The sequence below is a fragment of the Centruroides sculpturatus genome, unplaced genomic scaffold, assembly GCF_000671375.1.
Source record: "Centruroides sculpturatus isolate CEXI.00-Female unplaced genomic scaffold, Cexi_2.0 scaffold270, whole genome shotgun sequence".
Classification (NCBI taxonomy): Eukaryota; Metazoa; Arthropoda; class Arachnida; order Scorpiones; family Buthidae; genus Centruroides; species Centruroides sculpturatus.
The window spans coordinates 589572-604455 of record NW_019384480.1 but is presented as its reverse complement, the minus strand read 5'-3'; the positions used below and the strand labels follow the sequence as shown (position 1 = coordinate 604455).

Genomic DNA, 14884 nt, shown 5'->3' with positions numbered 1-14884 from the left:
AGACTTGGATAAATACAAATTGAACAAAAGTTTAGTAAGAAAAACAAAAATTTCTTGGAATGAATCAATAAACACATGATTGATTGGTAAAAAATGACAGAAAATGAAATGTCAACAGAAGTGATTAAAAAAAAAGGAATGAAGATAATGCTTGGAAAATTAATTCTAAGTGCAATAAAATCTATGATAATGCTAATCTAAATCGTAGCTATAAGTTATTTTCATTTTTCGTATAAATTAATGGCATTTACTGCAGTTAACTGATGTATTCCGGCTCAGTAATATTTCAAATTGAATCAGAAGTGTATAATAAAAGCAACTGTTGCTAATGGTATTGGATATGTAAACAAAAATTCATATTTGAAATCACAAGTAATAAAATTATGTAAACTAAGTTTTTTTTTACTAAAAATTAAAATTATAGGAAACATTACATAGAATGTAATGTAATGTAATATGTTATTTATAGCAAATTAATGTATCTCTATCAATTAATTTTTATATTTAAATAATAAAAATGAAAAAATAAGATAAAATACAAATTAATTAGAAAACATTTTGATTTTTTATTATTTTAAATTGTATCAATCCTGAAATTACATTGTAAAAATATATTTTGAATTAACACTATTTTATATACAAATTTAAATTATATACATAATTTAAAATTTGCTAATTTTAACACAATTACAAAATGATTATTGATGTAGAAATTTTTTAGTGAATACAAAAAAAAAAAAAAACAAAAAAATTACAATTTTTAAGCATTTGCATTTACAAAAAGCTGAATATCTACATAAACTTCTGTGTAAATTACATACATATAATCTGTATAATATAAAACCTAGAATATTTCATTGCTTTTTTTCCAGCTTTAAAAAAATGCTACTAATTTTTTCTGCATGCTTGCTTACTTTGGTTCTTTGTTTGAAGCATACAGCAACATTTAATAAATATGATTATACATACAAAAACTGTTAAATAATTTTCTCTTTATTTGTACAAATTTATAGAAGAAAAATAAACTTTTAAAATATTTATAAATACCATTCTAAACATCGTCCGTTGCCATTTAATTTGTGACTAATTATTTGAGCAAAACTGTGAGGTTCGTCCTATACTTTATAAAAGTACTGCCAACATTAATTATTATCTATTTTTTCTGTCCTGATTTGAAAGTAGCATGCCTATAATGGATTTAATTTTGAAAAATTAAAATTAATTTAAATTCTGTTAAATCATCCACAAATATGCTCATTATATTTTTAACACATTAATTACATGCTAAATAATCATTTACAGTATTATTACATATAAGTAAAATAATCTCTCTTACTTTCAAAGTAGTAAACATGATACCATATTCGCCATGTTGGAGGTGTCGCTCCATTAAGTCGTCTATGAGATGAATTTCCGAGCCTAGATGACGTATTCGAGCTCTGACTACAACGTACTGAAAGACAGGAAATAAGTCATCCATCTTCCACAAAAAGTCTGAACTTAAATGTGTTTGGACATCCTGTAAAATAATTGGTAAATTATGTTCGTACTAATATTTAAATGTTAAAATGTACTATTAAAATAAACGTTGACCTTATTTATTTCGTAGAAAGTCTGATATATTACTTTCAACTTATTCAATGGTGTAAAAGCAGTGCTAAAACATTAAATAAAAAAAGTTAATTTAATATCATAAGTTTATAACATTCAGATCTGCAATTTTGTTTACCTGATATGTTGCAGAGTTTCAACTGCAGTTGCAAAATATTTATCCTTGACTTTGCATAGACTCTAGTCAAGTGAAAATGACAAAATGAATTTCTTTACAGTAATTAATTTTTTTAAAAGAAAGAAAGATAACAAACAAATACCTGGCGACGTTCTCCAATAGCATCGTCATCTGATGTTACCCAAAATTTCCTAAAAATAATGAATATTTTTATGTATCTAATACAATATGTTTATAAATTTTATTAAACTATACTGAAATAATTTATAATTTGTTAACAATCTTATAAACAAATAAATAATGTATATTATTTGTAAGTGCTAAAGATATACTTTGCAGTTTTTGACCAATTTTTTATTTAATATCTTAATTCATGTGTCTATCTATCTACTAGGAAAATACCATTACTGTACTATTTTTACTAAAATTAACAATACTCATGTATTATAATGTAGTTTTGATATAAAATTAATTTTACTTGGTAAAACAATCTTGAATACTGATCATTAAATTAAATCTAAAAGAAGATGACAACTAATTATACTTAATAATGTTCTATTTTAGCATTTTTAATTTTTTTTAAAACAAAATTGAATAAGCATTGTATGTTCTTCATATCCAAGTCAGCTTTATTATTAAAAAAAATTTTTGTAAATATTTTAAAATAAGTTATGAAAAAAATAATCAAACTTTTTGACAAGTACATAATGAACAAGCTATTTTTATCAAGAAAACAACCAAATCCTTTTAAAATACATTTTATTTTATTTATTTAAAAAAATAAGCTAAGTTATTTTTCCTATTAAACTAATTATAGAATAATATTTATACAATATGATATTAAATATAATTATTTTATATCTCTATCAGGGAGTGTGTAGAATTAGAACGTAAATATTTGTTCAAAAACAAACTATAAAATTATCATTTAAAAAAAAAGTTTCAAATTATTATTAAACTAGCAGACCCCGCCATGCGTTGTTGTGGCTCAAAATGTATCTATTATAAATGTATAACACTTCCCCATGGGGGAATAATTTTTTGAAAAATTTCTTCTTAGTGTACACTCTCTTGACGTACCCTATTAAAACGCAATCGAAAACGCAAAAACCCGCATCTAAAATAGTATAATAGAAGCCAAGTTCTTCACGGTAAGCCTTAATCCTGTCCCTCTCCCCGTGGGGGAATATCGAAAAATTCCTTCTTAGTGTACATTCTGTTGACGTACCCTATTAAAACGCAATCAAAAACGCAAAAAACCGCATCTTAAATAGTATAAATAGAAGCAGAGTTCTTTACTGTAAGCCTTAATCCTGTCCATCTCCCCCCAGTGCGGGAAATTTCGACACGTATATGATATAAAAACACGTGCGCATTCGAATGCAGCGTTGTGTCAAAATTTAAAAGGAATCGGTAGGAACAAACGAACATTACATTTTTATTTATATAAATAGATAGAAGATGATCCACTTTAGTTCATTTTCACAGAAAAGCGTAATGCCTCGCAGAAAAGCAAACTTAGGGCGTCGTACTCGTAGCGCCATCTGTTGGACATAAAAGCCTTAACCTAGATTATATATTTTAATTTATATGAATGTTTAACGGAATAATATACAGCCTATGTCCACCCTGAGGTTCCATTCTAAATATTGGTGAAAGAATTTTTGAAATCGGATGAGTAGTTTCGGAGATTACCTGCTGCAACGAAACTTACAAACATTACCTCTTTATTATATCAGTATAGATAACTTTTAGAGGTAAAATAAATCAATCAAATTAAGATCTATTGAAGTTACTTAATACTAATCAATATGTGGATGATTTACTTAAACTATAATTACAATTTAAATATAATAAAAGTTTATAAGACAAGTAAAACTGAGTGTGAAACTATAAATTCTTATATGTAAAGCACTTTTAAAATCAGCACATTTTAATTAAATATGATAAATAAAAATGAATAGTTTCACTTCTTTTATATACTTATATATTATTTGAATTTAATTGACTCTTTCATATTTGCTGTTTACCAGAGAAGAGCCAATTTGTAAATATTTTATTGTAATATTTATTGAAAGTAGTTAAAAATAGATTAAATTTCTATCAGTTTTTGTGGAATTTGAAGTAAGTTATTTTAAAAGCAATAATTTGATAATGTATCTATTCTAGTATAGTATTAAATTCTTCTCATAGAATTAAATTTCTATGAGAAAAATTAATCAAAGTCAAATTTAAAGAAATTTTTAAACTAATAACGTACATATTAATGTTTAAATAAATTACAAATATAAGTAAATATAGATATGGTATAATTAAAATATGGATTAAATAAATTAATCAAAAATTTAAATAAAAACTGTATTATAACAAGATTAATTACCTTAAATTGATATAAAATATTAGTTTAGTTAGATTACACACTTATTATACAGATCATCAATATTAATTTTAAACAAACATACTTGATATTTTTACTGATATGTAAAAGATAATTAAATATCTAAAAATTATATTCAAATATAATCAAATAATCCAAAACACTTTTATAAGAATGTTTCTTTTTCCTCTAAATATAGTCAGGGATGTAGCCATAGAGTTGCATTTCCCACAAACTCTTCTGCCTTTCACTGTCTGTTGGCCCCACTGCCATACCACTTAAATTTAAAGTTAACAGCAAACAGTGTAAAAAGAATGTTACATGCAATTAACTACTGAACGAAATGGGAAAACAGGCATATTAGACCTAAATACTAAGCTGTATGAAAAGTCGTGAGATAAAGAATAAAATTTAATACCTGTTCAGCCCACTTATTTTGATTGAGTTTACTATAGTTTGTGTATGGCTTCATATGACATGAAATACTGATATGGCAGCTGTTTCAACAATAATTTGTTGCTGGTGATCATGGGCTATTGCATGTTTATGGTAATTTGTCTACCTACACTAAGTCTATGCAAGCCATCTTCTACACAAGTAACCCACACTCAAATTTCTGGCTACATCCCTGTATAGTGAATAAATTGTAATATATTTTCAATGCAGACATTGACTTAATTGAAGTTTCAAAAACAAATTTTTAATACTTCAAAATGTTACACAAATTTCTTACAGTTTCATTAATGGTAATTATCATCTGCAGTAATACCAGACTTATTATACCATGATAGGAATTATGGCTTGATTAGGAAATCATCATTTAATGATTCATTTTATATGGGGAATGCATTTTGGATCATTTTGTCATTCATCAGCCCTTATAAAAGTTAGACATTGTCAATAATCATATATCATTTTAGACAAATGAATTTACATAGATAAGAATTCCACTTACACCTTTTGATAATGACTCCCTTATCCATTTAAAAAAAACAGCCAACTTTGGTGTTTAAAACAGGATACCAAGAACCATGTATTTGTAAACCATTGTTGTTATTATTAATTTTTTCTGTTTCTTTTAACTTTATAACTTCAATATGTTCATAAAGTCTTCTTTTAAAACTATTTTTTGTTTTTTAATTATTTTATTTTAATAGAATCTTTAACTATTTTGCAATTGTTATTGTTGCAATGTTGTGTTATTGCAGAGGAATTGTTGTTGTACTTTATTACTGCAATATGTTCTTTTATTCTAATTTTAAGTTCCCTACCAGTTTCTCCTACATACACATGTGCAAATAAATAAAATAATTAATCTTTTTATTGAATGGTTACAATAAAAAAAAACAATAAATCAGTGGTTATTCAATATGGATCAGAATAGAATAAATATTACCAATACTCCTAACTAATCACAATTCATAAAACTATGAGAAAGGCATTTTTTAAAAAATAAATAAAAGGAATTAAAAATTATCAAATAATTTGAATATTTTTTTTGTAACATTACACTTGGCTTCTTTAGAATTTACAAATTTACCATCTTCACCTGGTTGTGAAATAGGTAATTCTTCAGGAGAATGGCCTTGTGTTTCAGACGTATCTTTAATCTTTCTTGTCAAATTGATTTCTGTTATACCACTATGGCTAAAAACAACTTCTTTTATCTGACAAGTATCTGCAAAACTGACTCGTCTTGATCGTCTAGTTTCTTTGTCTTTATTACTATTGCAATCCAGTTCTTGTAAAGGTGCTCTTGATACTGGCTTAAGTATCGAAGATCTTCTTTTTCCTGGTGGATTAGACCTGTCATTTTCTTTGTCAGGAAGGATAATATTCAGACAATTTTCGTTCATCTTAGCAAATTAACACTGCTTAACAAACATTCCCTTAAAAAAAGAAAATCATTACCAAATAATGTTAATACCAGAATTGTCAAACACACTAGGAAAATTAATTATGAATAAAAAACAAAAAAAAAGGGAAATTTGGAAAGCAAAAAATTTAGTCTATAAATTTAACTGTAATTGTGCTAATGCACATGTGTATGTAGGAGAAACTGGTAGGAAACTTAAAATTAGAATAAAAGAACATATTGAGGCATTAAAGTATAACAACAATTCCTTTGCAGTAGTAGAATATTGCAACAATAACAACTGCAAAATAGTTAAAGATTCCATTAAAATAATTAAAAAACAAAAAATAGTTTTGAAAGGGACATACAATTATGATTAGGGTAAAACAAGGGTAAAATGGAGTGGGGCTGTAAAAAGTGCTTTGGAACTGAAAATGATTAAAAGTAGAAAATGTGATTATAAAGGTTTAACATTTGTTGTATATTAAAACAGTTGTCTGTTTCTTTTATTATTATTTTTAATGAATAAAGTAATCCCATCAAAAAGTGTAAGTGGAATTCTCATCTATGTAGGTCTAAAAATGATGTATGATTATTGACAATGTATAACTTGTATAGGGGCTGATGAGAGACAAAATAGTCTGAAATGCATTCCCCATATAAAATGAATCAATAAATGTTGGTGGCCATTGATGAAACTGCAAAACAACAACCAGGCATGAAGCAAATACAGAAAAATTTCTTACATGTCTACTCCCAGGAAAGTCATAAGTGCTACATCTGACTGTTTATTCCATTTGAGTAAACGTTCCCAATATTTTTCATTCTCTTTCTCATTGAATAGAGCATAGAGTGTGAATAATGGAGGGTAAATTCTAGGTAACAAGATTGGATGCAGGAGACTTGCTGGAGTTGCAACAACACTAGAAATAATTATGTTGAAAAAATTAAATGCAAATCATGTTATTCCATTATTAAGACATTCATCTGAAATTTTCTAAAATGCATTTACAGTAGAGCATTGATTATCCGACTCAATTGAGGACTCAGGTTGGTCGGATAACTGAAAAAATTGGATAACCGAAAAGAACAAAAAAAATACATTAGTATAGTATATTAGTATATCCCATGTAAATAGTATATTAGCATATCGCTATTAACCAACTTCGCGTTGAATTTTCATCAATTGTTAAGCCTAACAAAATTTTTTTTTTTAAATAATAATCGTTGCTATTGTATCGTTAAAAATTATTTTAAATTATTTTATTGCTCACAAAACAAACAACCACTCATAATTGGAAAATTAAGTCTCGTTTAAATACTGGCCTTCCTTCCATGGTTGAGCCATGTTGCCAGCTAAAACACACAAAAATTTAACAAAAATAATATTAAAGTAGCCAAGACAGCCAAATATTGTAGCACCACATCACTAGCGGACATTTGAAATTTGCCGACTAGAACAGTCGGTTAACCGATGTGACGGTTAATTGGGGGTCGGATAATTGATGCTCTACTGTATATACCTATTAGACTCCTTTTCTACATCAGATAAAGCAATCCATTCATCAGAATTGGCAGGACTTAATGATAATGGATGATCAGGATGAGGAAGTCCAGGAAATAATATTCTACACAAAATAAAATTATTACAGTTTCTAATAATTTTAATACAAATAATACTGAATTAAATTTAAATATTACCTTATTATTGAATATGTTCGTTTAATAAAAGAATTTATTTCTGCTATGGCATGTGGTAAGAGACGTGGATGAGCACCAATACCCAAATAAGTAGCTCTTGTAACAGAATTAAAAAATTAAATCATGAAACAAATTAATTTTACATCTGCCTACTAAATTATTCCTATTTCTAAAATTCAGTACTTTCAACATATTTATAGTAAAGAAATATAAAATTAATTCTAACCTATATACATCAACCAATCCTTCTATTAATAATCCTATTGGATGAAAATGGAAATTAGATGCTCTCTGTAAATATTCCTCAATTTCTTTATATCCATCAAATGTTAATTTCTCATCTTCAATGCCAATTTTTGGTATACGTTCCAAAATATCGATGTCTTCTTGATTAAGCTGAGATCTGAGAAAGTTTGAAATATTCAATCACTTCTATTTATTATTGATGTTAATAAATTTATAAATTAGCACCTTTTCTTGGACTGAAGCTCTTTTTTTCTTTTGCTTATTGCAACAGCTATTGCTTCCCAAGCTCTTTCAGTGTCTATTTTAGGATTGACTCCCCCTACACCTAACATATCACAACAATGACCAAATATATCTTCCCATTTCTTATCTGCAGGCACACACAACTGGCCAAATGAACTAAACAAGAAATGATTTGTAATAATAAAACTCTTTGAAAACAAAAAGAATAAACATTTATTTTTGTGGGAATATATATATCAGGTTTACATAGATTAATAAATTGCAATGAAAATGGAAAGCTTACATTAATTTAATTTTGCTTTCAAACCAATTCATTTAAAATTCAAAACANCCTTTCTATACATTTTTCATATTTGGCTTCTCATTGTATATTTAAATATTATAATTGGGCTGCAATTTGAAAAGATTGTAGATGTATAAATTCCCACTGTTGTCCATCCATCTGTCTTTCCTTAATCTTGAGAATGGAGTTAGATAGATGAAAGACAAGAGGAGATATGGAAACCTTAAGGGCAGAAGGCCCTATTAACTAATTTCTGACACAAACCAGAAGTCATGTTATTTGAATTCAAAAATTTTCCCATGAAAGATGTTAGATAGATGACTGGATGACTATTGTTAAAGGAAAAGTATGATGTACTGTACAAGGGGAGGCCATTACTAATGTGATTATATGTTTATTATTAATTTAAGTTTAGTTTTGTGTAACATTCATCTTTTCAAAGTTGTTTTGTATTCTTTTATTCATATTTAAATTTGTTCTATTCAAAATTTCCTTAGAATGTTATATTCTAATGACAGAATGTAATTTAATGCTTGAAGATGGCTTGTAGAACTAGCTGAAAACGTTTGTGATAATTATACAAACACTTTCCTTGGCAAAATAAGGTGTTATATGTGATCAATTCTACAGTTAGTGAGAAAAAGTAAATCATTTGTTTACTGTATTTGTTGGCATATAAGACATACTGTTCCCTCCTGAAAAATACTTTCTGAAAATATGATGTGTCTTATATGCCAGCACGCGCGCGCGCACACACATACATATATATATATATAATATATTTTTATTTAGGAAATGCATAGTTGTTGCAATGTTGTTGTTGTTTATATTTGAATATCTTTTTTTGTTTTGTATCTAAATACATTTTAAACACCAACTGTATAGAAATTACAGTACTTTCATTTTGGATAAAGTAGCATTGTTCATACAACAGTCAAATGTTAAATGCAATATTGTAATTGACAATAAGTACGCAATATATAACAATAATCTGTGTGTAAGTGCCACAAAAACAAAACAATTGAAGTTACTATGTGAATTTCAATTTTATAATAAGGTTAAAGTAAAACAAGAATAAATTTAAACAATTAAAAATTACAATTTTCATGATGAACTCAGGATATTTTCTTCTAATAATAATTCTTCAAAAATTAGAAGTTCAGACTATTTACAAAAATATTGACTCATGACATTGACAAAAACATCATGAAAATTAAATTTACTGGTTATAGCTGTATATTCGTTTGTTAATGGTTGTCTCTTTGAAAAAACAAAGAAAAAAAAGTTTGTATGTATATTTGTTGTAAAAGAAAAAAACTTCCTTCCTTTTTTAAAAATTTTTATCACTTAGTTTGTATCATTGTTTGTCATTTATAGCAATATTTTCATCATATTACATTTTACGCCCAGTACTGGTGTTTTAGTAGAATATGTTTCAAAGAAAAAACCTGTACGTATGATTTTTTTGAAAACTTTATATAGTTTTTTAAACTACTTGTGTGTCACTAAATTTTATGATTTTTATGATTATGTTATTATTGATTATAGCAATTGTTAAGTCATACTGCAATTCATAACAATCCAACTGAGGATAAAAAGAAATGTGTAAAATCCTTAAAGGTACTAGTAATTTGTTTATGTTGTGTTACTTAACATCTAAATACTTTGTTAATTTTTAATCTGTATAAATTTTTGTCAACTTAATATCTATAATTGTAATTTATAGAGCACTGAAGAGGAACTGGAAATATGAAACCAGTTCAAAATGCATATGTAAAAATATAATAAAAGAATTCATTAACCTGATGCTGTAAGATAGTCTACCGAAAGAATACATCGGATTAAAGAGACAACCATTCACAAAGTGTTATAGGGAGGTTGACTGTACATTCTATTTTATAATTCAGCTTTATGTGTAATACAAGAATATTCTATTAAATATTTTGAATTTCACATTACAATGACTAACTTAAAACAGAAAAATAATTATGTCAAGAATTAAAATATTAATTTAGTTAATAAGAAAAATATTATATTTAAATATTTCATATTTTAAAATTGCAATTATTAGTGATAATTCAAATAAACATGAACAAATTATCTCTAGTTAAACTTTAATTAAACTCTGATAAAAAAAAATCATATGCTTAAAAAATTAATAGTAGTCTAACATTTATGAAAATCAAAAACTTTTTTGAATATGTTGATAATAATAGTAAAGCCAATGATTTATGGAATTTACAAAATTTAAGTGAAAATCTGTTCTGTCCATTGTCTCTTTTCACTGCTTCATTTTACCAAATATTAGTGATAATTCAAATAAACATAAACAAATTATCTCTAGTTAAACTTTAATTAAACTCTGATAAAAAAAAATCATATGCTTAAAAAATTAATAGTAGTCTAACATTTATGAAAATCAAAAACTTTTTTGAATATGTTGATAATAATAGTAAAGCCAATGATTTATGGAATTTACAAAATTTAAGTGAAAATCTGTTCTGTCCATTGTCTCTTTTCACTGCTTCATTTTACCAAATTCTTATATGATCATGTTTTTTATAATACAGGGTGTGGCAGATTAACCTGATGGTTTTGAAATTAAAATAGTGTACAAGTCACAAAATTTTTCTATATAAATTTATCATCATCCTCCACTTAGCCTTAGAACACTTAACACAGAATTTTTTTAAATAATCACTTTTTGAATGTTGTGGATATGATGTGGTGTCTGCACATTCTTACAATCATTCTCTAAAACTTTGCATGACTTTCTGCAACATTTCAGGGGAAATTGCTGCCACTCCCCCCTGATGTTCTTCCTATTCAACTTTATCACAGTCCTTGAATTGTTCCCAGTCTGAGATATTGTCCCATCTTCTTAAAACCACAGATTCTGGTATTCAACATCACCCTGGGAAAACTCCAGTTCAAGAAAGTTGTGAAACATTTCAACATTCAATTACTCTTGCAACTCCAGCCTTCCTTGTCTTTGGAAAAATATAGACCAATCATTCCAAAAGCTGCTACACCATACCAAGCAATAACGTTAACATTGTATAAAGGTTGCTCATGTAACTCATGAGGGTTTTCATAAAACAAAATGTAATTTTATTATTAACACTAATTTCAATTGTTACTAAATGGCTTTGGATTAAATAACATGTGTGCTAAAGATCATTCTCTCCACCCTTATGGCTTCAGTCACAGCTGTATTTAAAAACCATTAGGTTAATCTGATAAAACTACTTTAACTGATCAATAACTGTTAATCATGTTGAATTATTATACAGATATTTAAAATTACATATTAAATATATGTAATTTTAAATATTACATATATTTAAAATTACTCATATATTCATACTTACTGCAATTTATTACAATAATATATTTTTAACGTCTAAAATATAAAAATATTATGTTAAGTATTACAATATTAATAAAATTATCACAATATTTTGATTAAGTATTAATGCATACAGTATTAATATTTAATCAAGAACTTTACTTTAATAAGTTATTTTATCAAAGTATATTTTTAATAGCAAAATACTAACTTTAATTGATATCATATTATAAAAAATTAATAACCTTAGATTTGTTTTCTTTTTATCATGAAAGTTTGATATTGGAGTTAATGGATGTTGTGACTTGTGATAGATTCCTTGTATTTTAAAACTATCACAACATTTTCCAGTGAAACATCCTTCAATTTTATCACCATTGGAAAGATGAAGAGTACCCTAGATAAAATGAAAAGTACAATATAAATTAATTTAAACTTACTATAATTAAACTTTTATAAATTTAATACATATATTACTTTAAAATTTTTCTTAAATATTTAATCCTATATTAAGACCTTAAAAATAAACTGAAATGATTATAGAATTAGATTATTGAATATGATTTGTTACCTTTCCATTAAGCACACCACCTGCTCCCAATTCACCTTCAAAACATGTATTATCTTCAAAAATCATTACTCCATAGCCCTAATAATAGTAATAATAAATATAGTCATTTTTCAATGTAATATAAATTTGAAGAAACTAATATTACTTACAGAAAGTTTATTCATAACAAAATTTCCCTCATAGTAAATGCCATCAATAGTTACAACCATTCCATTCCCATGTTTACAATCCTCTTGCCACATTCCCATATATTTTTCTCCTATTAAAAAATAAATTATCTAGAACTCTAAAAAATTTTAAAGATATTTAAATTTGAAAATGTAAATATTCAAGTTATAATTATAACAGAATATAAAAACTAAAACTCACTCTGTATAAAAACATATTAATGTTAAACAATAAACAAATACAATATTTAATAAAAATGAATTCTATAAATGAAAATTAAAAACATTTATATTAAGATAATATTCTAATAAGCATTACAATACAGTAATAAAATAGTAAAAATAAACAAATAGTTTTAATGGCAATTCTTTTTAAGTATTTAATAATCACTTCAATCTATAGAAACCTCTTCAATAGAATAAACTTTTTCAAATTTCCTATTATTTCAATTTAAGATTTTTAAAGCTAGAATAATCATAAATAAAATCAAGAAGAAAGAATAAAATGCAGAGTGATCATAATAAGTGTTCAGAGCACTCTGTAGAAAGAACTATAAGACAAATCAAAAGCAAATATGTTTAATAATAGGTTTTGAGCCTATTAAGGTCTTGTTGACTATTTTCTTTCATTCTATTATGCATCACAAATGTTTTCCAACTGGCCAAACTGTCAACAAAAATTATTTGAGCACTTTGCACTGTTTGCACAAAGGAATTCATAAAAAATGACCAAATTTGTGGCAAGAAAACTTTATTGATTTTTCATCACAATGCTCTTGTTGGGCTGCAATTTCAAAAATTGTACACCTATAAATTCCCACTGTCGTCTGTCCATCAGTCTTTTCTTAATCTCGAGAATGGAGTTAAATAGAGTTAAATAAAATGGAGTTAAATGGAGATTTTAGATAAAATCTGAGACCAGATATGGAAACCTTAGGGGCAGGAGGCTTCAATTAACTATATATGAACTTCTGATGCAAACCGGAAGTCATATTATTTCAACTCAGAACTTTTCCCCTGAAAGGTGTTATATAGATGACCGGCATGACTATTGTTAAAAAAAAAGTATGATGTACAGTGGGCAAGCTGCTACTAATGTGAGGTGGAAAATATATATTTTAAATGAAAAAAATTTAAAATATGGTTAAAAATTGAGATGCGACATGGCGACAATGTCACAATAAATAATTGCTCGTTTTTCATCATCAATTTTTGGCCAAAAATTCAAAAATATGGTTCTGCAAGCTCCATCCCATCTGATACAGCACCGTGTGACTTTTTTCTGTTTCCTCAACTAAAATTTCTGCTTTGTGGTTACTGTTTTGAGTTATTGATGCCATAAAACAAAATTCACTGTGAGTCCTGAAGGGGTTTCACAAAATGCCTTTAAAGCATGTTTAGAAGATTGGAAAAATATTGGCATAAGTGCATTGTGTTGGGAGGGGATTACTTTGAAGGTAACAAAATAAATTTTGATAAATAAATTCAAATCTTGTGTTTTATTGAACTTTTCCTGATACTTTTGATCTTAGGAGTATATAAGGAAACACTGGTACAGAGGGAATAGGGAGACTGTAGCTCCAGGATCCATGATTGATTTCCATGATCTTGAGCTGTAGACAGCAGATATCTCCAGTCAGCAGCATGGAGATATTTAGCTTGCAAAGTATTTGTATATATATATGTATATATATCTTATTTTATATATATATATTGCATATGCTGGAGAAATTACAGGTAACCCCTGTATAACACGGCACTTCTATAGCACGGATTCACTCTAACATGGTTCGAGAATTGGTACCATCCCCCGTATAACACGGCACTTCTATAGCACGGATTCACTCTAACACGGTTCGAGAATTGGTACCATCCCCCGTATAACACGGTACTTTTATAGCACGGATTCACTCTGACACGGTTCGAGAATTGGGTAAAACCCTCGTACAACAGGAAATGTAATAAATTTTTACATACTTAAGTAATAATAGTTCACGAAAATTATTATTTTCGTGAACTATTAGTACTTAAGTATGTAAATTTTCTCTTCTCGCCTTCTGTCGATACACGTGGTCCTTCTCGAAACTNTTCACTTTGGTTATATTGGGTCAATACGAAATTAGTACCTCACTTATGCAATGGACTTGCAATCATGAGTGAGAAGTATTCTAGAATAAATCAGTTCTTATTAATGAATCTTGAGACAACTTTCTGATTAGAATTCTACAGCAAATATACATTTATTGCTTATCTAAATACACTGGCATGATCAATAGTAGAGATATGATGAGTGCTTGCTATAAGCCAATGCTAGACAGCATAAACTTCACAATTCATAACCAAGCTAATGATAAATTTAACCT

At 27.0% G+C, this 14884-nt stretch overlaps 1 protein-coding gene across 1 annotated transcript in view; it reads right to left on the bottom strand.

The window, feature by feature from the left end:
* Positions 1-771: 771 nt before the first annotated feature.
* LOC111621426 (alsin-like) overlaps positions 772-14884 on the bottom strand; it is a 58272-nt gene continuing 44159 nt past the window's right edge. The window contains exons 16-28 of the mRNA XM_023363560.1: positions 12504-12613; positions 12355-12432; positions 12029-12180; positions 8134-8307; positions 7889-8065; positions 7663-7758; positions 7485-7589; positions 6708-6884; positions 1872-1920; positions 1730-1791; positions 1594-1657; positions 1337-1519; positions 772-1187 (exon numbers count right to left, since the gene is read on the bottom strand). Coding sequence (XP_023219328.1) covers positions 1143-1187; positions 1337-1519; positions 1594-1657; positions 1730-1791; positions 1872-1920; positions 6708-6884; positions 7485-7589; positions 7663-7758; positions 7889-8065; positions 8134-8307; positions 12029-12180; positions 12355-12432; positions 12504-12613 — 1472 coding nt within the window. The 3' untranslated portion in view covers positions 772-1142. The remainder of the gene's footprint in view (positions 1188-1336; positions 1520-1593; positions 1658-1729; positions 1792-1871; positions 1921-6707; positions 6885-7484; positions 7590-7662; positions 7759-7888; positions 8066-8133; positions 8308-12028; positions 12181-12354; positions 12433-12503; positions 12614-14884) is intronic.